At 35.8% G+C, this 26,552-nt stretch overlaps 4 protein-coding genes across 4 annotated transcripts in view; 2 read left to right on the top strand and 2 right to left on the bottom strand.

The window, feature by feature from the left end:
• Positions 1-13,687, bottom strand: part of LOC121727862 (flotillin-2) — a 235,204-nt gene extending 221,517 nt beyond the window's left edge. Inside the window, exon 1 of the mRNA XM_042115902.1 lies at positions 13,301-13,687. Coding sequence (XP_041971836.1) covers positions 13,301-13,349 — 49 coding nt within the window. The 5' untranslated portion in view covers positions 13,350-13,687. The remainder of the gene's footprint in view (positions 1-13,300) is intronic.
• Positions 1,276-10,733, top strand: LOC121727855 (glucose dehydrogenase [FAD, quinone]-like). The gene is made up of 5 exons (XM_042115886.1): positions 1,276-1,744; positions 7,028-7,255; positions 7,734-7,866; positions 9,213-9,335; positions 9,412-10,733. Exons 1-5 carry the CDS (start codon positions 1,480-1,482, stop codon positions 10,649-10,651), a joined length of 1,989 nt encoding a protein of 662 aa, XP_041971820.1. The 5' UTR covers positions 1,276-1,479; the 3' UTR covers positions 10,652-10,733.
• A 1,117-nt stretch (positions 13,688-14,804) lies between the features above and the next one.
• Positions 14,805-22,443, top strand: LOC121727743 (serine/threonine-protein phosphatase 4 catalytic subunit). The gene is made up of 7 exons (XM_042115726.1): positions 14,805-14,939; positions 15,054-15,223; positions 15,542-15,694; positions 15,777-15,895; positions 17,604-17,785; positions 21,891-22,080; positions 22,275-22,443. The coding sequence occupies exons 2-7, from the start codon at positions 15,074-15,076 to the stop codon at positions 22,402-22,404; spliced, it is 924 nt and encodes a 307-aa protein (XP_041971660.1). The 5' UTR covers positions 14,805-14,939; positions 15,054-15,073; the 3' UTR covers positions 22,405-22,443.
• Positions 22,444-24,185: 1,742 nt separating this feature from the next.
• On the bottom strand, positions 24,186-25,749 carry LOC121727744 (NAD-dependent protein deacylase Sirt4). The gene is made up of 4 exons (XM_042115727.1): positions 25,530-25,749; positions 25,205-25,395; positions 24,778-25,005; positions 24,186-24,591 (listed from the first exon to the last, which is right to left on the bottom strand). The coding sequence occupies exons 1-4, from the start codon at positions 25,693-25,695 to the stop codon at positions 24,268-24,270; spliced, it is 909 nt and encodes a 302-aa protein (XP_041971661.1). The 5' UTR covers positions 25,696-25,749; the 3' UTR covers positions 24,186-24,267.
• Positions 25,750-26,552: the final 803 nt, after the last annotated feature.

Raw genomic sequence — 26,552 nt, 5'->3', positions numbered from 1 at the left:
GCTTGTTGTGACTAGTGAGTACAATATTTCTACGTAGGAGCTATGTATTTTGATTCTACGTTTATTTGATTACGTGGGAGAGCCATGCTTCGGCACGAATGGGCCGGTTCGACCGGATAAATACCACGTTCTCACAGAAAACCGGCGTGAAACAGCGCTTGCGCTGTGTTTCGCCGAGTGAGTGAGTTTACCGGAGGCCCAATCCCCTAACCCTATTCCCTTCCCTACCCTTAACTATTCCCTTCCCTTCCCTTCCCTACCCTCCCGTATTACCCTATTCCCTCTTAAAAGGCCGGCAACGCACTTGCAGCTCTTCTGATGCTGCGAGTGTCCATGGGCGACGGAAGTTGCTTTCCATCAGGTGACCCGTTTGCTCGTTTGCCCCCTTATTTTATAAAAAAAAAATTCTAAGTTTATTAAGGACAATGCAGGCTGATGACCTGATTGTCTGACAAGTAAGATGGTCCGCACGTCGAATGGGCATTCAAAAACTCGGTAGGTACTGCACCTGATTCATTCGGTTCGGTCTTCCCCATAAAGTACTAGCGGAATAGAGTTAAACAAAGGCCTGACTCCTGAGCAAGCGAAATGTCACATATAGGATATATGATGACAGTAACACTGCGTGGTAAAAAGAGGCGTGATATACATGACAGCAGGACTCTTTTTTGACGTCCAGTCGGCACTTATCGGCACGTTGACAATTTAATTTCTGACCAAGATGCTTGTGTAAGTGTATGCGTAGACATATTTTTACACACAGATGTAAATCAATTTCGGTTTCGTTTGACAGTTCGAGATTGTTGCTCTATTTCACTAGGTATAATAACTTATTGGTCTCCCCCACAGAACACATTAAAAGAGGTGTCTCCCCAGTCGCGTCGGTTATTTAATAATCCCACGTAGGTAAAAAAGAGAGAGCTTTTGTATACTTCGCACACACTAGGCCACTAGCTCTACTCCTAGCTGGCCTGTTTTAAATGTAACCGGTCACCGTTCCCGAAACCGGTGTGGGAGGCATTATTAATAATTTTAAAGGAAAATCATCAAATATTTACTTTCATTGGGTATGAAAGTAAATATTTTGATTTAATAAGAACAATATCTTCTCTTCTTTCTTTGTTTTCTTCGATAAGGAATTCTATAATGTATAGCATACTTTTGACATTGATATTCAAACGTGCTTCCTTGCAAGTTGCAGTGCAGCTCGCGATTCGGACTCATCACACAACAATGTTTTCGTACGCCGAGTCAGCGACCTAGCGGACACAAAACGAGTTCTCGCGCAAACTCTAAATAAACTCGATAAACTTGTAATTACCGTACGAGGAAATTCAATGTGAGATATATTAAGACATTGGCACTGAAATATAAAAAATCGTATCAGACAGAGAGAGCGATATCGGACCTGATATAAGAGACTCGGTGTCCACCCTAACTCACGCTATTCAACGAGCGTATGGTAAACAAAACACAGCGATGAGAGTAGTGCTGTTTACGTTGATCGTGTGTGTTAAAGTGACGTGTGGAGTGAACAAAAATGAGATAAGAACGAACCCATATGACTTTGCAATACCGAAGGAGTGCCGAGCATTTTGTGGCGAGGAGAGGGACGGTAGAGTCAAAAGGGAGGCGATAAGAAGCAAAATATTGGATGCAATGCTCGGTACCCCGATGTTCAAATTGACTCCTCACACACCAGATGCACTGTCGTTGTTCGAGGACCAATACACTTTACCTGAGGGTAAGTGCTTTTATAATTTTTTTTTATTAATTAACGATCTCCTGCACTAGCATAACCATTGACCACCATAGAAAGGGTTTCATTCTACTGAAGAAGAGACAACCTACCTACCAAACATCTAAATTCTAAACTCTAAGTAAAGATTAGGCAGAAAAATTATAATAAACTGTGGTAGTTTATTATAATTTTTTGTGGTAGGTAGTTTATTATCATTTATTTTTAATTTGCGATTTGCGGATTGTCGCTAGTGCATTCTAAGTCTAAGTACTCACATGCGATTTAGCTCGATAGTTTTACTACAAATCGAGCAATAATTACTGTGTGGACCGCAAAACTGACAGATCGAAGACTCGCATCGAGCCGGCTTGATGGAATGAAATATATCGATTTAGAATAAAACTATCGAGCAATGCTGAATGTGTGAAAGCTCGAGCCGCGGGTTTTGCTCGATGTTATTGCTCGGTCGAGCAAACCCGTATGTGAGTAAGTACTTAGCACACGTGGGAGGGATTTATACGTGGGAGAGCCATGCTTCGGCATGAATGGGCCGGCTCGACCGGAGAAATACCACGTTCTCACAGAAAACCGGCGTGAAACAGCGCTTGCGCTGTATTTCGCCGAGTGAGTGAGTTTACCGGAGACCCAATCCCCTACTTTATTCCCTTCCCTCCCCTCCCCTATTCCCTTCCCATCCATACCCTCCCCTATTACCCTATTCCCTCTTAAAAGGCCGGCAACGCACCTGCAGCTCTTCTGATGCTCCGAGTGTCCATGGGCGACGGAAGTTGCTTTCCATCAGGTGACCCGTTTGCTCGTTTGCCCCCTTATGTCATAAAAAAAAAACCTCAGATAAAGTGGGAACTTCCTGAAAAAAATCCGCATACGAGTAGGACAGCTCGAGTTGAGGTCGTTACTCGTTACTCGTTACTCGAGGTTAAGGTTAGTTAATTGAAACCTTACTTCCTTGTTTTCGTGCGCTTTTCAAGTAGTAAACAATTGCATTGAAGAAAATAAATAATATTATTATTTAATTACGCGGAGATACTTATGCTTATATTTATTGAAAGAAGTAAGATGTTGCCGCAAATTCATGCTCAAAAAAAGTCGTTATCGCGCAGGATCCCTACGTTATTTGATGTAGGATAAAAACTATCATGTTATCCTTTCCCGAGACTCTCCATTCTAAATTTCATCAAAATCTGTTCAGTAGTTTAAGTGTGAAGATGACTTACTGAACATTTTTATTCCTTCGGGTAAGGAAAGGGTTGATGTTAGACGTTTCCAATTTTCCAATATATTTTATTCACACAATGATTAACTATCAATTAGATATTCAAAATTAAATTTTACGGGATTATGTGCGATATTATGACGCTACCCCTATGGAAATGCCGTAATTTACCGTTTTTCGAGCCTTATTAACTCATAATTTGAAAGCTACAAAATTATAATAAAAATACAGCAATAATCTTCAGTATATATGAACATTCCTTCCATAGTTATTTTATTACATAATTTCCTTATTTTTGTTTATTATACTCATGATATCAGCTTCCAAAGTAATACACCTTTATTTAATTAATTCAAGCATACATTCAGCATCTCCCTAGTATCTACAAAAAACGATCATTTGAAACACACGCCAATAGACAATTTCATTTACTACATATTTGCCGTTTGAATTTTTTTTTGGCCAATTTTGAACTATGATAAGTAAAAAATAGGTTTTTGGTGCGATCTCGGCAACGCGGCAAATGTATGGTCAAGGGTCAAGGGATCGTTTGCTCAGGAGTCAGGGGATAGCCTTAAGTTCTTGTCGTTAAAATGTTAAAATTTTTTAAAACCATCAATCAACCACAAAATAAAATCTCCAAAAATGTTTCAGTTTTGAGATACGAGATTTGCGACTTTCACCCTTATCACTTATGAGTTATGGCTGTGTTATGTGTATGTACAAAGATTGTAGATCACATAATTATATTAAATTTTAACTAATGGACCAAGAGCCCACGAGGGCCAGACCTTCTTTCGTTTCTCGTCTTCGTTTCACCTCTGTAATCTTTTGTCAGTAAAATATTCAGGTTTTTTGGTCAAAAGCAAAGAAAAACCGCGGAAGAATAATTACGTCTATATATCTTGCCAATTATTTTTTGCCTACTAAGTATTCCGGTATTAAAACTTCCCGTTACATTTATCCTCGGCAGTTTAAATAATAATATATAATAACATCATAGCCTATTAAAAATACTAGTAGATTAACTGTATTTTTTAACCGACTTCAAAAAAAGGAGGTTATCAATTCGTCCCGTATGAATGTAAAATTTCCAGAACTGCCCAGTTTTCGTATAATATGTTAGTCTATATCAGCGTATGAATAAAATACAAATACACCTTTCAAATGTGTATTAAATTATTTATGTATCTTTTTATGTTTGTGTTCGCATATCTTTGAAACTACAAGTCCGATTTAAGTAATTATTTTTTTGTTGTATTAGGTTTTGTTTTATTCAACTTAGGGAATAAGTACATGCAAGTTTCGCAAAAACGCAAGTTTCATCAAAATCGGTTTAGCAGTTTCTGAGGTAGAGAATTTTGAGTAAGTACATACAATTTTGAGGTCAGTTTTTTACAATACCACTTCTTTAACCCATATTTTATTTTAGCTACAGCCTGGTGACAGACAGACGGACAGACATCGAAGTCTTAGTAATAGAGTCCCGTTTTTACCCTTTGGCCTTTGGGTATCCGTACCCACACCCTAAAAATAGTACGAGTTAAAAGAATAATGCGTTAGTTTGCGGAAATCCGTAGCACAATAATACAGCCATCCCATTATTGGCACCTTAGATTTTTGTTCAAAAAGGCTAAGAATGCCAATACAAAGATTTTCCGTACTGCAAAATTTTAAAGTACTATTAATTTTGGTGTTTAATATACGAAGTATTGCATAGTGTTACGGTACATGGTATACGGACACGTGGTGCCATCTAGCGACAAACCAGCGAAACTTACCGAGGGAGCACAGGCAACATAAATCCCCTACTCAATACTAGATGGCATGAGGTGCGATGGCGTGCGTACATACTCGAACCTTCTAGAAAGGTCCAATGTTTGTTTACGTGTTTTAATTTAGACCTTATGGCTGAGTCCATAAGGTCTAAATTAAATTTGCCAAAAAATTCAACTTACTGCACTTATCGTAAGGACGCGTGACGGAATCGGGAAACAAGTATTTTATGGTCGTCATGGATTACTTCACCAAATGGCCCGAAGTGTTCACCATACCAAACCAAGAAGCTACAACAGTCGCATCTAAATTAGTCGAAGAAGTGATATCTCGGTTTGGTGTGCCTCTGGAAATCCATTCTGATCAGGGCAGGAATTTCGAATCGCAGGTCTTCCAGGAAGTGTGCAGAATTTTGGGAATGCATAAAACGAGGACCACCGCGTACCATCCAATGGTTAAGAGATTTAACCAGACCCTTGAGAGGCATTTGGCGAAATTGGTAGATGACAAACAAAAGGACTGGGACAAGTATATACCACTCTTCCTTCTGTCGTACCGTACCGCCGAGCATGAGAGCATAAAAGCTACCCCGGCGTATGTCAATTACGGTAGAGAACTGCGAGTACCAGTACACCTCTTGACAGGAGGGTCACCGGAGGAACCGAAGACAATACAAGACTATGTCTGCGATTTAAGGGAAAAGATGCGCTATATACACGCCATGGTTCGGGAAAATGGGTTACAGTCAAGTGAGAACATGAAGACCAGATACGATCGGAAATCGAACACGAGCGGCTTCGAAGAAGGGTCACTGGTGTGGCTGCATAACCCAACTCGCCGAAAAGGCAAATCTCCAAAGTTGCAGACCAAGTGGGACGGCCCATACAAAGTGGTTACCCGATTGAATGATGTGACTTACAGGATTCAAAAGCAACCAAGAGGGACATTCAAAGTGGTACACATAGACCGTCTGGCGCGTTACCATGGCAGTAACAATGATGCTCGGGACGAGCATCTCTAAGAGGGGAGTAGTGTTACGGTACATGGTATACCGACACGTGGTGCCATCTAGCGACAAACCAGCGAAACTTACCGAGGGAGCACAGGCAACATAAATCCCCTACTCAATACTAGATGGCATGAGGTGCGATGGCGTGCGTACATACTCGAACCTTCTAGAAAGGTCCAATGTTTGTTTACGTGTTTTAATTTAGACCTTATGACTGAGTCCATAAGGTCTAAATTAAATTTGCCAAAAAATTCAACTTACTGCACTTATCGTAAGGACGGCAGTTTTATTGCGGTACATGCTCGAGCCTCCTAGAAAGTTCCCACGGTTGTTTACTTGTTTACGTGAATCGGGAACTTTCTGGAATTCGTCTCACCATATAAAAAGCCGCAGGCAGGCCCGGCGAGTCAGTTCGATCTGAGCGATCTTCGAGGCGACAACAAGTGATCAATAGTGAGTGAACCAGTGAAACCTGCGACTTGGCTACGACCTAGGACAGTGATAGTGCTTAGTGATTGGACCTAGTGATTAGTGTTTGGACTTAGTGCTAAGTGCACAACCTAGTGTTTAGTGCAGTGTTAATAAAGTCTTCAAGAGTGAAGAAGACCAGGTCTTTCTCTCCAAATTCTCGAACCCTAGCACGTAACAATATTATACTTACGAGTATATTATATTATCGAGTTTCTTACGCCGGTTCCTCTCGCCGGGTTAGTTCCCGAACCGGTGGTAGGCACCAGTGTAGACCCGACGTTCAGAGAATATTTGCAAAAATTTATTCTGAATAAAAAAAATGAGTTTGAGTTTATGTCGCAGCCAACTGGTTTAAATATCTGTTCAAACAGCTAGCGCTTTGACTGAACAACGCCATTCAATTACACGACCATACTATCCGACTTGTTGTTTGCAACGTTCAACACTACAGCTAGATGACGCTTAGCCAACTGGCTTTTTTAACCAGTCGACTGCGACATATATATACGTAGATATATACACAACCTGTATGCAAGCGAGGGAATGTACTTTACACATTCCTATGCGTGCACTCACTCATTTGCGTAAAGGTAGATAAGTACCTACGCATCCACCTATCAAATTACTTTGCAGAACGTAGAGGATTCCAAAGGATTTCCTTAAAGTGTAATTGCTTAGATTCGTCATTATATTTCATTGGATTGTTATATTAAAAATAACGACTTAATTGATATTTCACGAAAATACAAAACTAGTTCGCGTTACGATAATGGCAGTAATAAAAAAAGTTGAACAGGTTTTGAAGGTCCGCTGAAGAAGTACGACTTCATCGTGGTGGGAGCGGGTTCCGCGGGCAGCGTGCTGGCGGCGAGACTCAGCGAGGACCATGACGCCTCAGTCCTGCTGCTGGAGGCGGGCACCGGGGAGCCCTACCTGGCGGGCGTACCGCTCTTGTCGCCCATATTCCAGCAGACCAAATACGTTTGGCACTACCTGATGGAACCCCAGCCGGGCGTTTGTACCGGTGAGTTTTTTTTTTATTACAATAATTTAGGTCGTCTATGGTCTTTTCGCCCATATAATTTTTGTCGCTTTTAATTTTTTTCATCGCGTACAAGGTAGTTCAATATCTTCCATCCAAATCACCGAGAAACATAAATGTATCTCTCATGTACCGGTGAGTTGGATTGTAAAGTAACGGTTTTTAATCTTAATAGCGGATTATATTTATTAAATGAGTAGATTATATTTATTATACTATAAATTGCGAATTAAATACTAACAGGATACGAGATGTACCCGGTACCATTAGTCATTACTCATTACGTTAAATTACACGGAAAATTTAGTTAAGTACTAGGGATCGTAATTAAGTTTGAATTTAGAGAAAGGTTTTTAATCAAAAATAAGAATCCACGAAGTACAAACACTTGCTGATTTGATAAGTAAACTTTTAATAGAAGTTATTATTACAGTCTTTACAGTTCACTTTGTTTTTTCAGGTATGGACGATGAAAGGTGTTTTTGGCCGAGGGGTAAGGCGGTGGGTGGGTCCAGCGTCGTCAACTACATGATATACACCAGGGGCATGAAGGAGGACTGGGACAGAATTGCCGCTGACGGTAACTATGGATGGTAAAGTTTTATTTACCCACACAATACTATGCTCTCTTGTAATTTTCTTCCAGGCATTTGAGGTATCTTAGATACGAGCTGTCACATACCTGTAACAAAAAAATATTTCGTCAGTAACAAATAGATACCTACAGTAAAACTAATTTGCTAAAAGTTGTCGGCAATCAAGCAAACATTTCGATTGAAACGCAATAGCTTTATGGGAGACATTTTTAGGGTTCCGTAGCCAAATGGCAAAAAACGGAACCCTTATAGATTCGTCATGTCTGTCTGTCTGCCTGTCCGTCCCATGGAGCTAGAGTAGCTTCATGGTCCGTCCGTATGTCACAGCCACTTTTCTCCGAAACTATAAGAGCTATACTATTGAAACTTGGTAAGTAGAGGTAGTCTGTGAACTGCATTAAGATTTTGATACAAAAATGGAAAAATTGTTAAAAAAAATATTACTTGACTGAAACAAAAAAAATTTTTTTCATCAACCTATGCGTGTGGGATATATATGAATTAGGTCTTCAAATATCAAGATAATTCAAATATATATATATATATATATATATATATATATATATATATATATATATATATATATATATATATATATATATATATATATATATGTAAATACGTCATAAATGGTAAACAATATTTTACTTTCATTAAATCAACTGAAATATAAAAATAAATCAAAAACCTTTTAATTTCATAGAAATAAACCTTATTGCTGCTGCGGAACCCTACATGGGCGAGTTTAACTCGCACTTGGCCGGTTTTTTTTCTAAAAGAACGAATATTGCCATCAAGGAATAGAAATTGACTTTGGTGTACTATTTAATGTTAAACACGACAACCTAAAAAATACGACATTTTATTTGGTCGCTGTTAAAGCAAGTGTCTTAACCCACATTATACATATTTTGTTGTTAAATTTAAATTTTGAATGCAGTCTTGTTCTAAATCATCTAAAGAACATAACTGCATTTATAACTCAATATGTCAATTTTTGTGCGTTAGTACACGAATGTTAAGCCTTCGTGTACTAACCCACAAAAAAATTACATAGCGCTTACGGATATGACTATATACCCCCTAACTAATAAACGTTGTATAAGCTTTGAATAGTTTGTGATACAGTGTTTTGTTCCTGTCACACAAGTGACATTTTTAATTGGATTGAAGAAGACAAAACACTGTATAACTATTCAAAGCTTAACAGCGTTTATTAGTAAGGGAGGTAGAGTACTATCTCGTACGTGTATAAACTATAAAATGCAAAAATTATTTAAATGACTGGATCTGCAGGTGATCAACGAGGAAAAGTAGATAATATTATGTATACATATTTTTAGGTCATATGACGATGTCATTCCTTACTACATGAAGTCGGAAAGAGCATCTCTTCGTGGTCGGAAAAATACATCCACGTGGCACGGGAAAGATGGAGAATTAAATGTGGAATATCCTCCTTTCAGGTATTTTTTTTTATTAATTTCATATTAGTTTGATTGAAGTTGTTTGTTGAGAGCTGACGAACCTACTTTTTTGCAGATCGAGACTCGCTAAAACATTTTTAGACGCCACAAAAGTTTTGGGACATAGACGAGTCGACTATAACACTGCGGACGGCTTCGGATTTGACTACATACAAGCTACCATGAACGACGGCAGACGAACTAGCGCCGGGAAAGCCTTCCTCCATAGCAAGAAGAAGAGGAAAAACTTGCACGTTCTGACGATGACTAGGGTGACCAAAATTTTAATAGACCCCTACACGAAAACTGCCGTGGGGGTATCGTTTCAGCACAACAAAAGAGTGTACGACGTGTACGCCGCCAAGGAAGTTATTCTCTCCGCTGGACCCATAGAATCTCCTCATCTGTTGATGCTCTCGGGAGTCGGACCCAGGAAGCACTTAGAATCGATGGGCATCAACGTTATACAGGACTTGCAAGTAGGAAGGACGCTCTACGACCACATTTCGTTTCCGGGCCTGACGTTCACACTAAACACCACGGGATTGACTATGCGCGAGGATAACGTGGCTACACTCGAAAATGCCATAAAGTTTACTCAGTTCGGGGACGGTCCGATGTCCTCGCTCACCGGTGTCGAAACCATCGGCTACATCAAAACGGACGTATCCGAGGAGTACGGGGACTATCCCGACATAGAGTTGCTGGGAACGTGCGCCGCTTTTTCGACGGACAGGGGCACTCTCGTAGCGAAAGGAATACACATGTCAGATTGGCTCTACAGGGACGTGTACAAGCCGCTCGAAAATACCGAAAACTTCTCGATACTATTCATGCTGCTGCACCCAAAATCGAAAGGTTATCTGAAGTTAAAATCGCTGAACCCCTTCGACCAACCCAAGCTCTACGGCAAGTACTTGACTCATCCGAAGGACGTCGCGACTATGGTCGCAGCGATAAGGTACATCATAAAGCTGATCGATACACCGCCGTTCCATAAGTACGGCGCGAGGCTGTACGAGAGGCCCTACCCGAACTGCAGGCAGTACAGATTCAACTCCGATGCCTACTGGGAGTGCGCCGTAAGGACGCTCACTTCGACGCTTCATCACCAGATCGCGACGTGTAAGATGGGTCCAGCGTCGGACCCCACTGCTGTGGTGGACCCGGAGCTACGGGTACACGGGATTAACAACCTGCGCGTTGTTGACAGCAGCATTATACCGAGGACCATAGCAGCCCATACAAACGCACCGGCCATCATGATTGGGGAAAAGGCTGCGGCTATGATCAAAAACAGTTGGCAGATGTATTAGTGAAACAGTTAATTCAGTAGTATAGCTTTTCTTCTATATCACGAAGGTTCCTACCAAAACATTAATATTTATTTCTGTACCAATCGACTAATTTAAGTAAGTCACAAGTGTTTTGAGTTTCTAGAGTTAAATTAATAATAAACTTAGATGATAAAATTCTGCTTTTTATTGTAAAAGGCGAAAGATCTGCATTGACAAATTCGTCTGACCATAACCTTACCACTACGAGGGCAACAGCTGCTACTTTAGTAATTAAAGTTTTTTTACACTTGAAAATCGGCCAAGTGCGAGACGAACTCGCACACTAAGGGTTCCGTACCGTTATAGAGCAAAAATGGGCCAACATTTTTGTTTTTTATATGGCTTCCATATTTGCTAAAAATGTTGGCCCATTTTTCCTCTTTTAAATTTTAATTTAATTTCAATTTTATAATAAATTATTAAAGTATACATATTATTGAAGGTTTTGTCAAATTTTCAAGTGCCTGTCAGTTGCCATTATCGATATGGAGCAAAAAAGGGCAGAAAATCACGTTTGTTGTATGGGACTTAGGAGCTTAAATATAAATTTTATTTTGTTTTTAGTATTTGTTGTTGTAGCGGGAATACAATCTGTGAAAATTTCAGAAGTTCAGCTATAGCGGTTCTTGTGCCATTGTTTTATTTAAAAATCCAGATTTTTTTGGACTACATTTAAACGCATTTATTTTACTCATGCTAATAATCCTTATCAAAATAAATTATTTCATCACTTAGTACATTTTATGTAGATATTACTATTTGATATACTGGCAATTTGAGCGAGCTTTGCCCGCTATTCGATGAAAATGACATTTTCTAAAAATGATTCCTAGCTAGATCGATTTATCGCCCCCGAAACCCCCTATATACTTATATAATTACCCCCTATATAATTTTATGAAAATTGTTGGAGCCGATTCCGAGATTCCAATTATATATACAATGTGTCCCGACACCGGTGTCCGATCCTTTAATGTCGTGATCTATGGCATATTTTATCGACAAATTGGCCCTCAAATATTTTTTCTCTCTCATGGTTGTAAAATGGCAGCCATTTTAGTTTTTCTCGGGCTTTCACACTAATCTGACTAGAATTGCTCTTGTAAATATCCTATGAAGATAAAAAAGGTCTCATTTGATAGCTAAATTTGTGGACTACGCTTACACAGGCAATATGTTATAAATTGTGTATTTTTTATTAATAGCTTTTTGTAAAAAATCTAGGACATTAAACTGGTTCTTTTTTGTTTTCAAAAGATAGAGAAAGTTTTCATTTTCTAAAATTCTTTTACTTCAATGTTTTCAGTCAGATAGTTTAGAAGTTATAACGATTTTCTTATGATGAGGTGGTCAGATTAGTATGAAGCCAGAGAAATTTTTTTTTTTCAAAAGTTGGAGAAAAAAATTAATTATATTAGCTCATAATTTCAAAATAATATTAGCTTGATGCACTCCTTCACCATATAAACTATAACTGTGCAAAATTTCATTTACCTACGTTTCCCCACTTTTCATCATAAGGGATACAAAGTTTTTGGCTCGCTCAATAAGATTTATAATTGGAATCTCGGAATCGGCTCCAATGATTTTCATGAAATTTGGTATATAGGGGGTTTCGGGGGCGATAAATCGATCTAGTTAGGAATCATTTTTAGAAAATGTCTTTTTATTCGTGTTTTATTGATAATCGATAAACTGAAAAATATTAGTCTTCCTGACATCTATTGGCGAATAATAATACTATTTTGTGAGCAACTAATTGCTTTAACGACACAACAACAGCTAAAGCTATTCCAGCAGATAAGGAATCAAAACTTCTGAATTAATTTTAATCATTTTTTGGTGGCTATTTACATTTTATACCCGTGCGAAGCCGGGGTGGATTGCTAGTATATATATTATAAAAGTGTTCAGTTTCTATTGTAAGTTTTACGATTTACGATTTAGTACGATTTCATTTATTTTTTAAGGTTTCTTTCTTTTCTTTTCTTTTTAGATGACATTAAAATTTTCTGTACTTCAACTGCTGATTTGCTAAGGGATTTTCATTAGATATAATCCACCCAGACTTGTCACTCTTGAAAGGGCTATGTAATATGTATGCAACCACAGGTGAAAACGAAGAGCCTATGCCCATCATTGCATTATTTAAGCTCAGCCCCCTGCTTTCAAGTATGGTTTTAGCATAATAAGCTATGCATAATACAATATGGGACATTCTAGAAATTATTTCAAATTTGGTTTTACAGCACAAACATGTTTTTACCTACATTTAGTTTTAGTTACCTACTTTAATTATTATTTAGCCATCTTTTACCCTGAAACTCATCTGAAACTGCATACTTACAATAAAAGATTACGTCATGCATAATCAAGGACGAAGTAATTTACATTTTTGTTCCATGAATTGTGCATTAATTTTGACATGAACACTAAATGTTTTTGATAATACGTCCAATGCTATGTTTAAACCCCTCTAAACATATTTTTACACTGCATTCAATAAATTCATCGTCATATTAATCTTATTAGACTCTGTTAGAAGTATCGACAATTTTTCGAGTGATTTGGTGTATGGTACCTACGAAAGACGTATTGTGTGTGGTTTGTGAATTGTGTTTTACATACCTGATACTATTAGCGCTTCATTAGGCCCCACGGTGTGTACATTTCCCATCTTCTTTAGATTTTAAATGTAAAGCACTAAAAAATAAGATGCACTGCTCAATCTGATGGAAGGACGGGCACACTTTTAACAAAAACACGCGTATCGTGTTTTTGTGAATGCAATGAAAGTTTTCTATTGCGATTATAAATTACGTTAAACTGATTTTATAGAACTTTATTCGATTGATAATGTCATGGAAATTCGATTAAAAAATAGGGTTTGTTTATAAACTACGAACAAACCAACATTACAGAACCCGGTGACAGATAACAGAAGTATCAGATGACAGTTTAGTATTTATCTTCCTAGCAGGCAACGAATTAGAATCCGTATTTATTTACATTTAGGCCAATAAACAGGGAGTCTTGAAACAAATGACTAATCATGGCTGTCTAGAAAGAAGATCATCTTCATCTTTTTTTTTTTCTTTTTATGGCACTTCGGCTATATAAAACGTATATAATTAGTTGAAAAATGCCACTTGCCAAAATGCCGATTCGACTAAGTATTTTTTAATTTTAAAATTTGAATACATGGCACCGTTTACGCCGTAAAAAATACTTAGTCGGTACTGAGCACTCAGCACTCAGCAGTGAGCAGTCCTTTTTACCGCCAACCGCAGTCCGCAACACGAAATACGCAATGCGTTAGGGGGGTATTACATTATCATTTATATAATTATGATCATTTCTATGACCATAATTGTATAGGATCCAATATATATGATCATTTGATCATATCTGCATATTACATTATCATATTTCTTTGATCCTATTTTAGGTCATATGTGGTTTCAATAGCCAATGGAGAGCGCTAACGCTGACAGGTATTGACGTCAGGGTTACTAGATCTCAGAGAATTCGATTTGTCAAAAGACATCGTCATTTTTAATATGGCTTGTTTTTTGTTATTTCAGCAAGATTATCCAAGTATATAATTAGAAAAATAATTACATTACATTATTTGAAACATATTAACGAACAAGAAATTAAAAACTCTTTTTTATATTAAATAACTGGCAACACCTATTTCTATGACCGTATTGGTACGACTGAAGGACATGTATCCATAGTCATGAATAAATTAAAAAAAAAAAAAAAATGACCGTATTGGATCCAATCTCCCAGCAAATGTCAAAAATCTATGATCAAGGAAGAAATGAATCATATGTCTAATTGATCTTAAATAAAACATCATATGTCTATATTACACTATCCAATATCATTGACTCAATGATCTCGGATCCAATATATATATGATAATCTAATATCCCCCTTATGCAACCGACAACGACTGTAGAGTGTAGACACTAGACTATAGTATTTGCCTAAAGACAAAATATTTAGTTATCTGTAAGCGTATATTTTATAGTCTGTTATTGGCTATTGCACCCATAGATTAAATATTATACCTTCATGATTGCACCAAATAAAAAAATTCTCACCCGCGTAGCTCATTGGCATTTTGCAATTTGTCATTTTCTTAATAATTTGTGATGTGTTTGTGATTGTTTGTATGATATTCTTGTGGTTTATTAGTTTAAATTAGGATTATTATTATTTAAAAATAATACCTTTCATAGTGATAATCATAGAAAACGTAAGTAATGTTCTTAATATTGTGTATTTCGTTCATTACTCCCGTAATTATTGTCCGCTTCGCCAATGTGGATGCTAGGGATACGATAACACTATTGAATACTTTTCTTTGCAGATCGACTCGTTTTTCCTAATATGTCTGAGACTAGTGACTTAGACAGACAAATAGAACAACTTAAGAGATGTGAGATTATTAAAGAATCGGAAGTAAAAGCACTATGTGCGAAAGCTAGAGAGATCCTTGTCGAAGAAAGCAATGTTCAGCGGGTTGATTCTCCCGTTACGGTATTTATTTGGTTCCCTATATTAAGAAACATTACTTGACTCCCGGTGTGTAGTAAGATCACAATAAAATAGATTAAAATAGAGACTTTACACTCGTGGCGATCTGTCAACTACCCTCGCCTTCAAGAGGTCATTCCAAAGTTGGATCATTTACAAAGTTAAATGTTATAACGTATTTCGTGACAATAAAATCCAAGGTTTAAGTCACTTATTTTGAGCTTTGAGACTAAGAAAAAGAAATCCCCTTCCTACAGCTTTTCAACCAAGAACAATTACTAATCTCAATTGAAATTTAAACCCAAATAATATACATTTTAGGTGTGTGGTGATATACATGGTCAGTTTTATGACCTGAAGGAGCTGTTTAAAGTAGGAGGCGATGTTCCAGAAACTAATTACTTGTTTATGGGTGATTTTGTAGACAGAGGATTCTATTCTGTGGAAACATTTTTATTACTTCTTGCTTTAAAGGTAACAGTTTCATCATTCATAATATTGTTATTTAGTCTCCTCAACAGTATATAAGTAAATAAATATTATTGTTTTTTTTTAGGTTCGGTATCCAGACCGTATCACTTTAATCAGAGGTAACCATGAGTCGAGGCAGATAACTCAAGTGTATGGTTTCTATGACGAATGTTTAAGGAAATATGGATCTGTTACAGTATGGAGGTAAATATATTTGTGTAGATGATTTCAGTTCCTACATATTAGGTTAGGGAAAAGTTTCTTCGCATTTTATATAAAAAATCAAAAGGTTTTTTTCTAAAGTTTATTTACAATTGACTTTTTTATTTTATTTTTATTTACAAAGTATATAGGTGCCATTTTGTTTGATAACTTTTTGCCATCTTGTTGGTAGGGACATGATCCCATTGCTATAAAAATTTTGGGGCTTCTGATGAAAAAACTGCGACAAGTGGTTTAGGCAGTCCTCTTGTGATGTCAACCTGACACTTTCTAAGGAATTCTGCAGCGACTGAAACAGTTGCAAAATCTGAAGGTGTAAGGTTAGGAATAGTCTTAACCTTACACCTTTAGATTTCCAACTGTTTCGGTCGGTGGATGCTCAAAAATATTTCACGGCATTAATAAAATATTTTCTTGATTTATCCAGTTACTTAAGTGACTCAATGTAGTTTCTCTAACCTTCTGTTTAAGTATTAGACATTAGTCAGGAATAAAAAAACCAAGTTCAAATGAATCAAAAATTTGGTATAGAAATATTGATACCCTAAAACCATAGTTACCATAGAAAACTGTGGAAGCCTCTAACTTCGGTGCCCTTTATTATTTGGATCTAATTTTTTTTACACAAATTCTAGTACATTTAAGTAACAATTCTGTATAAAAATAAAATCCAAATAATTATAAATACGTTCATAAAAAATTAAAGAAAAAAAAACATAAATCGTAAATAAATTTAAACTTGTAGAAATATGTAAATTAGGTTAAATTGTGTGTTTTTTTTATTATTGTCGATCAGAACAATCAAGAAGACAATTAAGTAAATGTTTAAAAAGTTATGGCAATTATTAACTTTTTTAAAAAAAATAATTTAAGTGATTTTTTATTGTTCATAATAAGAAATTAACGCATGTAAATACTAATAAATTATTTACATAACATTTCTGTATGAGATTTCCAAAAAAAATTTTTTGGACAAAAAATACACTGTGCTATAGCCCAAGAGATTTTATGACAAGTTTATACATACTATAATGCGAAAAGACTTTTTCTCCAACCTATTATAATACAAATACATGCCATTTTGTGACTTTTATAGTTAATCCATATTCATACTAATAAATATAAAATAATATGTTAAAGTGTGTCTGTCTGTTACATGTCCAAACTGCTGAACCGATTTTGTTGTTTGGTATGGAGAAAACATACCAAACTAACATAGGTACTTTTTATCCCAGAAAAATTTATGGTTTTGTGCTCTTGCAAATTTACTCCTTTGCACCAAAATCATTGTTGTGTCATCTAGTATTTTATATAATTATTATGCGCTGTAAATGATTTAAAAACCGAAAATTCACTAAAATTATTAAGATTAACACTTTGTCAAGTGTGTTCACAATTTCCTATACTCCACTCGGGCTAACTTGTCGCTAGCGGTCGTTGACTCCCTGTCAAAAACTTGTCATTTTCCATATAAACCGCGATTGACAATGAAGTGTCAGATATTGTCAATCGTGGTTTTATATAGAAAATGACAAGTTTTTGACAGGGAGTCAATGACCGCTAGCGACAAGTTAGCCTGAGTGGAGTATACATTTCTGAATGAGTTTTGCCTAATAATAGGTCAGTCTCAACTACTAAGTCATGTCATGTCATGTAACTGTTGTCTTATTGCATATATTTTACATTAAAGGTACTGCACAGAGATATTTGATTATTTATCATTGTCAGCTATTATTGATGGCCGAATATTTTGTGTACATGGTGGACTGAGTCCTTCCATACAAACACTGGACCAGATTCGCACAATAGACCGAAAACAGGAGGTACCACATGATGGGCCAATGTGTGATTTACTTTGGAGTGACCCTGAAGGTAAATTATAGTTTTTATGATACAGGTTGAAGGTGGAAGTTATGAGTTCATACTACCTGGCGGCCTACCACAACCTTTCCTAAAACTATCATGTTTCCAGAACACTTTGTTGTAAGATTACAATAACCTTTGATTCGTACCATGAACTTTTTAAAGTGTATGAAAACAATCTTGTTTTATTCCTGCTAAGTGATGGGAAAGAACGAAGGATATCAAATTATTTGTTTACATTTATCAATGGGTGGAAGCGAGATAGCAGCTACAAAGCGCTTTGTCTCTCTCACACGATTGTATAAACAAATGAATTGTCATGGGTGGATGCGAGATAGCAGCTATAAAGCTTTTATCACTGTCACACAATTGTGTAAACAAATGAAGTGTCTAATTAGTCTAAACATATGTAGAAAAAACTTATTAGTGACTGTAGAGAATTTGAATGGTACTAAACCAAAATATTTCAATAAATTAAACCGATTCAGCGCTAAATTGTTAACAATAAGAATTAAATCAAATAGTGAAATTGTTGAAAAACCAATGCTGAAACCCAAATAAGACGTGAAGTGTTGGTGTGGTACGCTAAAACAAAAAAGTTTTAAGTGGTGTGTGAGTTGCGCGATTTTGAAGACTGTTTCGATATTTTCTATTATAAGGTAAATAGAAGGTATGTTTAGTAAATATTTAATACATTGGTTATCTCAAAACAAACGCCGTTTTTTATGTACATGGTTAACTTTAAATACAAATAAAGTTAAGAATTTTGTTGTTAATACATAATATGCGTAATTTAAAGTCGTACCGTACTCAATTTTCAAATATAATTTTACTAAAAAACAGTAAAAAATGCAAAACAATCTTAAAAAAAGTTGATATTTCACAGCGGATTTAAGATCGCTAGTTTGACGTTAAAGTAATCTTGCTCATCTGTCAAACGGTGTCAAAATGGAGCTCATGGTACGCTGAGAGCGAATGAATCGGGACCAGGCGGCCTACCACGACCTTTCCTAAAACTATCATGTTTCCAGAACACTTTGTTGTAAGATTACAATAACCTTACTTTGATTCGTACCATGAACTTTTTAAAGTGTATGAAAACAATCTTGTTTTATTCCTGCTAAGTGATGGGAAAGAACGAACGATATCAAATTATTTGTTTACATTTATCAATGGGTGGAAGCGAGATAAGCAGCTATGAAGCGCTTTGTTCCTCTCACACGATTGTGTAAACAAATGAATTGTCATGGGTGGAAGCGAGATAGCAGCTATAAAGCGTTTTGTCACTCTCACACGATAGTATAAACAAATGAAGTGTCTAATTAGTCTAAACAAATGTAGAAAAAACTTATTAGTGACTGTAGAGAATTTGAATGGTACTAAACTCAAATATTTCAATAAATTAAACCGATTCAGCGCTAAATTGTTAACAATAAGAATTAAATCAAATAGTGAAATTGTTGAAAAACAATGCTGAAACCCAATTAAGACGTGAAGTGTTGTTGTGGTACGCTAAAACAAAAAAGTTTTAAGTGGTGTGTGAGTTGCGCGACTTTGAAGACTGTTTCGATATTTTCTATTATAAGGTAAATAGAAGGTACGTAAATATTTAATTCTTTGGTTATCTCAAAGCAAAAGCCGTTTTTTTATGTACATGGTTAACTTTAAATACAAATAAATTAAGACTTTTCTTGTTAATGCATAATATGCGTAATTTAAAGTCGTACCGTACTCAATTTTCAAATATAATTTTACTAAAAAACAGTAAAAAATGCAAAACAATCTTAAAAAAGTTGATATTTCATAGCGGATTTAAGATCGCTAGTTTGACGTTAAAGTAATCTTGCTCATCTGTCAAACGGTGTCAAAATGGAGCTCATGGTACGCTGAGAGCGAATGAATCGGGACATGACGTCACAAAACGTCTTGACGGAACAATCATAAAGTAATCTTACTTTTAAGAGGTGATGGTACGAAATCATAAAGTAAGATTAAAATAATACTGCTATAAGAGGTTGTAGTAGGCCCCCTGACGTCACAAAACGTCTTGACGGAACAATCGTAAAGTAATCTTACTTTTAAGAGGTGATGGTACGAAATCATAAAGTAAGATTAAAATAATACTGCTTTAATAGGTTGTAGTAGGCCCCCTGAATATATAGTTTTGAAATCTGCCTTGCACAAATCTGTGTTAAAGTAATTCTCCATTCCTTCTTTACATTGACAAAAAATTAGATCTAGCGTTATCTTAGACCTAGATCTGTGCATGTGGGCCTAAGTGAAAGTTAAAACTTAAGACCATCCCTGAGCAAACGACCTTGACCATACATTTGACACGTTGCCGAGATCGAACGAAAATCCTATTTAAATTCTATATAAATCTAATTAAAAAAAAATTAAAACGGGGAATATGTAGTTAATGAAATTGTCTGTAATTTGTAAATACTCATTACTGCCGAAATACTTAAAAGGCTGCCAAAAAAAGCAATTGTGTATTTAACAATGCTAATTAACGCAATATACAGAATCCAATATTTTCCAGAGCTTTGAAAAGTATCACAGATAATTATGATACCCAAACCAGGTAAACCTCCAACAGAACTAAGTTCATATAGACCATCAGTCTTCTCCCGATCCTGTCAAAGGTGTTCGAAAAGCTATATCTCAGCAGACTACAACCTATTCTTGAAAAAGGCCAACTAGTACCCGACCACCAATTTGGATTTCGAACAGGACATTCCACTGTAGAGCAAGTGCACCGAGTTGTCCACAAAATAAGACAGTCGCTTGAAAAGAAACAGTACTGTTCTGCAGTATTCCTGGACGTCCAGCAAGCCTTTGACAGAGTCTGGCACAAGGGATTGCTGTACAAGCTCAAAACACGGCTACCCAACTCTTATTACATGATTATGAGATCGTACTTGACCAACAGAAAGTTCCAAGTAAAAAATGAAGAAGAGACATCTGAACTATATGACATCAAAGCGTCAGTATCCCAGGGCTCAGTGGTAGGACCAATGCTATATACACTGTACACAGCAGATCTCCCTCAGACTGAAGAAGTGGAAACAGCTACCTTTGCAGACGATACGGCATGCCTTGCTAGTGATAGCAATCCAGAGAAGGCATCTGAAAAACTCCAAGTTCAACTTAACAAAATAAATAAATGGCTGAACAAATGGAGAATTAAATCCAGTAGCACAAAATCGATACACATAACTTTCACCTGGAGACGAAAAGAATGCTCGCCAGTGCACTTAGGAGGTGAAGTGCTGCCAAAAAGCGACTGTGTAAAATATCTTGGTATGCACCTGGACAAGCGACTCACATGGGCCAAGCACATCAAAGCAAAAAAGAGTGAAGCGAATATGAAATTTAAAGGCCTACTGTGGCTGATAGGTCGTAACTCACAGCTATCTTTGACCAATAAACTACTTGTGTACAAAAGTATTATTAAGCCGATCTGGACCTATGGCATAGAACTCTGGAGCTCCGCAAGTAACTCAAACATAGAAATCCTGCAAAGACTCCAAAACAATGTGCTCAGAACTCTAATAAATGCGCCATGGTTTATTCGGAACTCAGAAATCCATGAACACCTGCAAATAGATACAATAAAGGAAACAGTAAGTTCATACACCACTAAATATAAGAACAGACTTACAGAACACCAAAATGTACTTGCGCAAAATCTCCTTAATACTACAGGAGACACTGTTCGCTTTAAAAGGAAACAGATTTTAGACATGGAATGATGTTCAAGGGAACAACATCCACTTACTCCTATTAAAAGCGACTCCATCAGATTATAGCTTGCATAAAGCTGATTGCTGATAGCAGAAAAGGAGAAAAAAAAAATCGTAAATACTAAGGAGATGCTGAAAGTATGCTTCAATTTTTATAAATTGGTATTACTTTGGAAGCTAATATCATGAGTATAATAAACAAAATAGAATATTTAAAACGGGGAAAGAAATATTGATATACTAAAGATCATTGTTGTATTTTATTATAACTTTGTAGCTTTCAAATTATGAGTATAAGAGGCTCTAAATGCGGTAAATTACGGAATCTCCGTAGGGGAAGGCCCTTAAACAATGTTGTCTATTTTCAGATACACAGGGCTGGGGTGTGTCGCCACGTGGTGCGGGATACTTGTTTGGATCCGATGTAGTAGCTCAGTTTAATGTTTCAAATGACATTGACATGATTTGCAGAGCGCATCAACTTGTTATGGAAGGCTACAAATGGCATTTTAATGAGACTGTGTTGACTGTCTGGTCTGCTCCTAATTACTGCTACAGGTTGGTTACACACATCTTATTATGAAGTTTCAAGTAGTTGTCATTATAAAGGCCGGCGACGTACCTGCAGCTCTTCTTATGTTGTTATTGTATGGTAGTTGCTTTCCATCAGGTGAACCTTTTGCTCATTTGCCCTCCTTATTTAATAAAAATAAAAATTATAATGAGAGATGTTAATAATAATAATTTTGCAGATGTGGGAATGTAGCAGCTATTTTAGAATTAAATGAAAACCTCCAACGAGAATTCACAATATTCGAAGCGGCTCCGCAAGAGTCAAGAGGGGTACCTTCCAAGAAGCCACAAGCTGATTACTTTTTATAATATTTAAGCCTTAGAGACAATTAAAAAGAAATGTAGTGACACAATGTTTTCATCGGTATAATGTTAAGACTCTTGTATGATTTACATTAGTATTGTGTTCAAGACTCCACAACCCCATTAAGTAAGGTAAATAGGTTAATTCTTGTACCAAACCATTTGTCATTTGTGCCTGTGATGCCTGTGTACACTGCCATTACATTTATATGAATTGTGAAGTGGACAAAGCACATGGTTGGAAATCAATTGAAAATTAAAAATTTAACTATCAACATCAATGTCTCCAAACTTAATCTTGTCTTAAATTAAGTAGAATAAGACTAGAGGATTTTTCACTTTGCCATATTTTAATACTAAGCAGTAAGCAGTTTCTCAAAGAATAAAAATAAGAATTTTAGTCTAATAATATAATAGGCACTGGACTTGCTTGTTGAAAACTGTTGTTTTCCTAGATTAGAAAAAAATATGGATTTCTGTATAATATTATGCAATGTATTCCTGATAATGAGCACTTACTATAAAATTTATTACAGTTGTTCTCAGCAATTATTCATTTCTGTACGAGATAATCTTTTCAAAAAAGGGGTTTGAGAAACTGTTTAAATGTTTTTATAACTGCTTCAATATTTATTGACTTTATTTTTATTCCTAATTAAACTTCATACCATTATTTACTACATTTTGACTTTACTTTCTAATAAATAAAATTGATAAATGGAAAAATTATTTATGATTTGATGACTAGGATAATATAACCTAATTTTCAGTCTTGTGTAATTAATTTCAGTGCTTTGAGATTAATAACAATTTCGGGTTTTTGTTGTGAGATAAGATTTCAGGCCACTTCCTACCTAAGGCATACCGCATAATAATTAGGATTTAAATGCTACATTCATTTCAAGAAGTTACTAACATTCTTTGATGAGATATGATATTAATTCTTGTAATGAATTAATACTTTACTAAGACCCAATTTCACCAACCTCTGTTTGTTAAATCCTAACAAGGCATTACTTAACAGATCTTGGAAAATTAAACAGACTGTTAAAATACTTATGTCCCACAGTAAAAATTTAACAGCGGATTAGTAAATGCAATGTTATGTTGATAAAAACTTTTATTTACTTATTTCGGTTTGGTAATTTTGATACAAGTCTGTATTTGCAATGTCAAGGAAAATCCGAGGGCTGAATTTTTGACAAAATGAAAATAAATAATTATGCATAACGTGAAAAATAATAAATAACTAGCTTTTTGACCGAGCTTCGCTCGGTATTCGATAAAACACGAATAAAATGACATTTTCTAAAAATGATTCCTAGCTAGATCGATTTATCGCCCCCGAAACCCCCTATTTATACTAAATATTTATATTATTATACTAAATTTCATGAAAATCGTTGGAGCCGATTCCGAGATTCCAATTATATATATATATATATATACACAAGAATTGTCAATGCTTTGACAGTTGTTGTTTTGACTATTATAATGGCCTGTTATATATTTAACGGACCTCCCCAGCAGGAATTAAAATTTAACACCGTGTTAGGCGATTTGACATGACATTAGCGTATGGTGGAATGCCCGATAGCTCTAACAGGCCGTTAACTGATTTAACAAGCCATTATTTATTTAACATTGCTTGATGAAACTGGGTCTAGAATGTTATATTATGGTCATTAAACTTTGATTCTATATTGAATAGTTTCATTGAACCACTATTTGAGTCCAGGTGATTTGAATTATATAAAATCACATTTCAGGAATCAGAGAAGGGAGGCTATAATAATAAAATTTATATTTATTGGGATAGTATATTACCAATACCCAACAAGTTATTTTACAAGTTTTATACAATTTTGGCTATATAGAATTATTACATATTTCCATTAACACATCTCCGCATTTGGTTGAAATTTTCAAATCGGCTAGCTCATCTGCTCGGGTTGGTCCTATATTTAGTATAACAACTTTCTTATTTTCCTCTTTTGCTTGCAAAATTATTCTATAACTTGAATAGACTGTTAAACTTGAGCCAAGGACAAACACAGCATCACTTTTGGAAACATGACTTCTGACTAACTCCACCCTTGGTTTTGGAACATTGTCACCAAAGAATACAATATCAGGTTTCAAAGGTCCTCTGCATTCTGGGCAAGTCGGGGGCTGGAACTTCTCTACATCTTCCTGAAAATAATATATTGAATTATAAGCATCTGCAACTTTAAATTTAGAAACATATAAGTCCATAATAGTATATGGTTACATAAATTACTATTTCTATGGAAGATATTTGATAAATTCTTAATACAGTTCAAAGACAATTCTTTGAAGTTTGAACATTTACAACAGAAAAACATAATAATATCATACTTTAGATAATTCAACATCTCCATCTGGTCTGATCATTGAGAAATTATTTTTTATGTCGGGATTTCTTGTATCTAATATTTCTTGCAATTTATGTCTGCATATCTCATAGGAACAACTGAGACATTTAACAAGATATCCGGAGCCGTGAAGCTCAATGACATTCTCCGAACCAGCCTTCTGATGAAGTCTATCCACATTTTGTGTTACTATAGCTGTAACCTTGCCTTTCTGAAATTTAAAGTTTATTGGTAAAGCTTGAAAATCATTTAATATTATTTGACCTATATTGAAAAACCTTTGGGATACTTTCTTCTTACCCAAAACGATTCCATCATAATTCAAAAGTTTTAATATAAGTAAAACATTAAAAACAATGTGCGATTGTAATTCATGGTCCACAAATCTTTACTCTTCTTTATCTCGTTACCTTTTCTAGTTCTCTAATTGCAAAGTGATTATTATTTGGTTGTATAGAACTAAATCGCGGCCAACCGACAAAGTTTCGTGCCCAGTACCTCTGTCTGACTTTGGAAGACTTGACAAACTCCTGGTATTGTACTGGTTTGTGATTACTGCGAGCGTATAAACCAACCCCTTCGGATCTGTAATCTGGTATACCTGCAATGATATCAAATTTAGCAGAACATTTTTACTGTATAAAAAACAAATTGTAAAAGAAGTTTGATCAACATAATAATACTCCATATCTAGTTACAGAGAAAAAATGTTCCTGCGAGTATTTATGACGTTACCAGACTCAGTAGAGATTCCTGCGCCTGTTAATACAAGAAGTTTCTCATGCCTGCTAATAAATTCGCGTAATTTCTTTGTATCTTGTATGTCAGGAGGGTTATATGCAGGGACATAATATGCGAATTTCCGTATACAGTCCTTGAAAGTAGACATTTTATTGATCATTTCGACTTCTCGTTTTATTTAAAAATATTTTCCTCCTAACAGTTCTGACAGAAATTGTTAGGATTTTATTGAACATGACGACATTATGAAGTTGACAGTCAGCTGGTATATAATAAAGTACTCTGTGGTCAGCTGCCAAACTGCGAAAAAATGAAACGGAAACAACAAAATAAACTAACCACAGATAGCGAACTAACTATTCATGTTGCCAGGACAGATGTCTATGAAAATACAAATATTTTATTTTTTAATTTTGTTTAAAGAATGAAATAGCTTTTAGTTCGTGATAATTTAAACAGCTTTGATGTTTTGCCAGTTAAATTTTCTAAAACAATTTGCGGATTTCCGCAATTGATTGATATTTATCAATCAATACAAATATTTTCTAAGAAAACATGATGAAATTAAAAAAATAAAACTACCATAATGGATTCTTTTTATTAGTGGCAAACATTTGAAACAGCGCAACTAGTGTAATGTCGGCTGTACACTCTCGCCGAGACAGCGAGGCGGCCCGAGTGCGAGAGTGTAAATGGGTGCGCTCGCCTCGTCTCGCCTGTCTCGGACCCTCTCGGTCCGGTGTCGGTATTTTGCGCCCGAGACAAAGGGTCTCGCGAGGAAAGCGAGCGCATTACTGTACACTCGCGTTTTTCACTACTAGTCGCGCCGCTAGACAGTGCAGAACAGAAAAATAACAATAATAAACGTCATTATCAGTCATTATCTGTGAGAAATAAAATTAAATATGATTATAGATCTTTGGATTACAATGATATCTTTCGATGTATAGAGAAAAATAATGGTCCATCTTCTTTGAGTTCATAACTGCAATTGAACTAAGCGAGAATGTACATGAT

This window comes from Aricia agestis, chromosome 6 (genome assembly GCF_905147365.1).
Source record: "Aricia agestis chromosome 6, ilAriAges1.1, whole genome shotgun sequence".
NCBI lineage: Eukaryota > Metazoa > Arthropoda > Insecta > Lepidoptera > Lycaenidae > Aricia > Aricia agestis.
The sequence above is the reverse complement of the archived record's forward strand: the minus strand, read 5'-3'. Positions and strand labels throughout refer to the sequence as shown.

Coding starts and splice junctions, on each gene's coding strand:
- LOC121727855 (XM_042115886.1), top strand. CDS start 1,480: ATGAGAGTAGTGCTGTTTACGTTGATCGTGTGTGTTAAAGTGACGTGT. Junction 7,867..9,212: donor GCTGACGGTAACTATGGATG/GTAAAGTTTTAT, acceptor ACATATTTTTAG/GTCATATGACGATGTCATTC. Junction 9,336..9,411: donor GTGGAATATCCTCCTTTCAG/GTATTTTTTTTT, acceptor ACTTTTTTGCAG/ATCGAGACTCGCTAAAACAT.
- LOC121727743 (XM_042115726.1), top strand. CDS start 15,074: ATGTCTGAGACTAGTGACTTAGACAGACAAATAGAACAACTTAAGAGA. Junction 15,896..17,603: donor GGATCTGTTACAGTATGGAG/GTAAATATATTT, acceptor TTTACATTAAAG/GTACTGCACAGAGATATTTG. Junction 22,081..22,274: donor GCTCCTAATTACTGCTACAG/GTTGGTTACACA, acceptor ATAATTTTGCAG/ATGTGGGAATGTAGCAGCTA.
- LOC121727744 (XM_042115727.1), bottom strand. CDS start 25,695: ATGATCAATAAAATGTCTACTTTCAAGGACTGTATACGGAAATTCGCA. Junction 25,006..25,204: donor CAATTAGAGAACTAGAAAAG/GTAACGAGATAA, acceptor TTTAAATTTCAG/AAAGGCAAGGTTACAGCTAT. Junction 24,592..24,777: donor GAGATGTTGAATTATCTAAA/GTATGATATTAT, acceptor TATTATTTTCAG/GAAGATGTAGAGAAGTTCCA.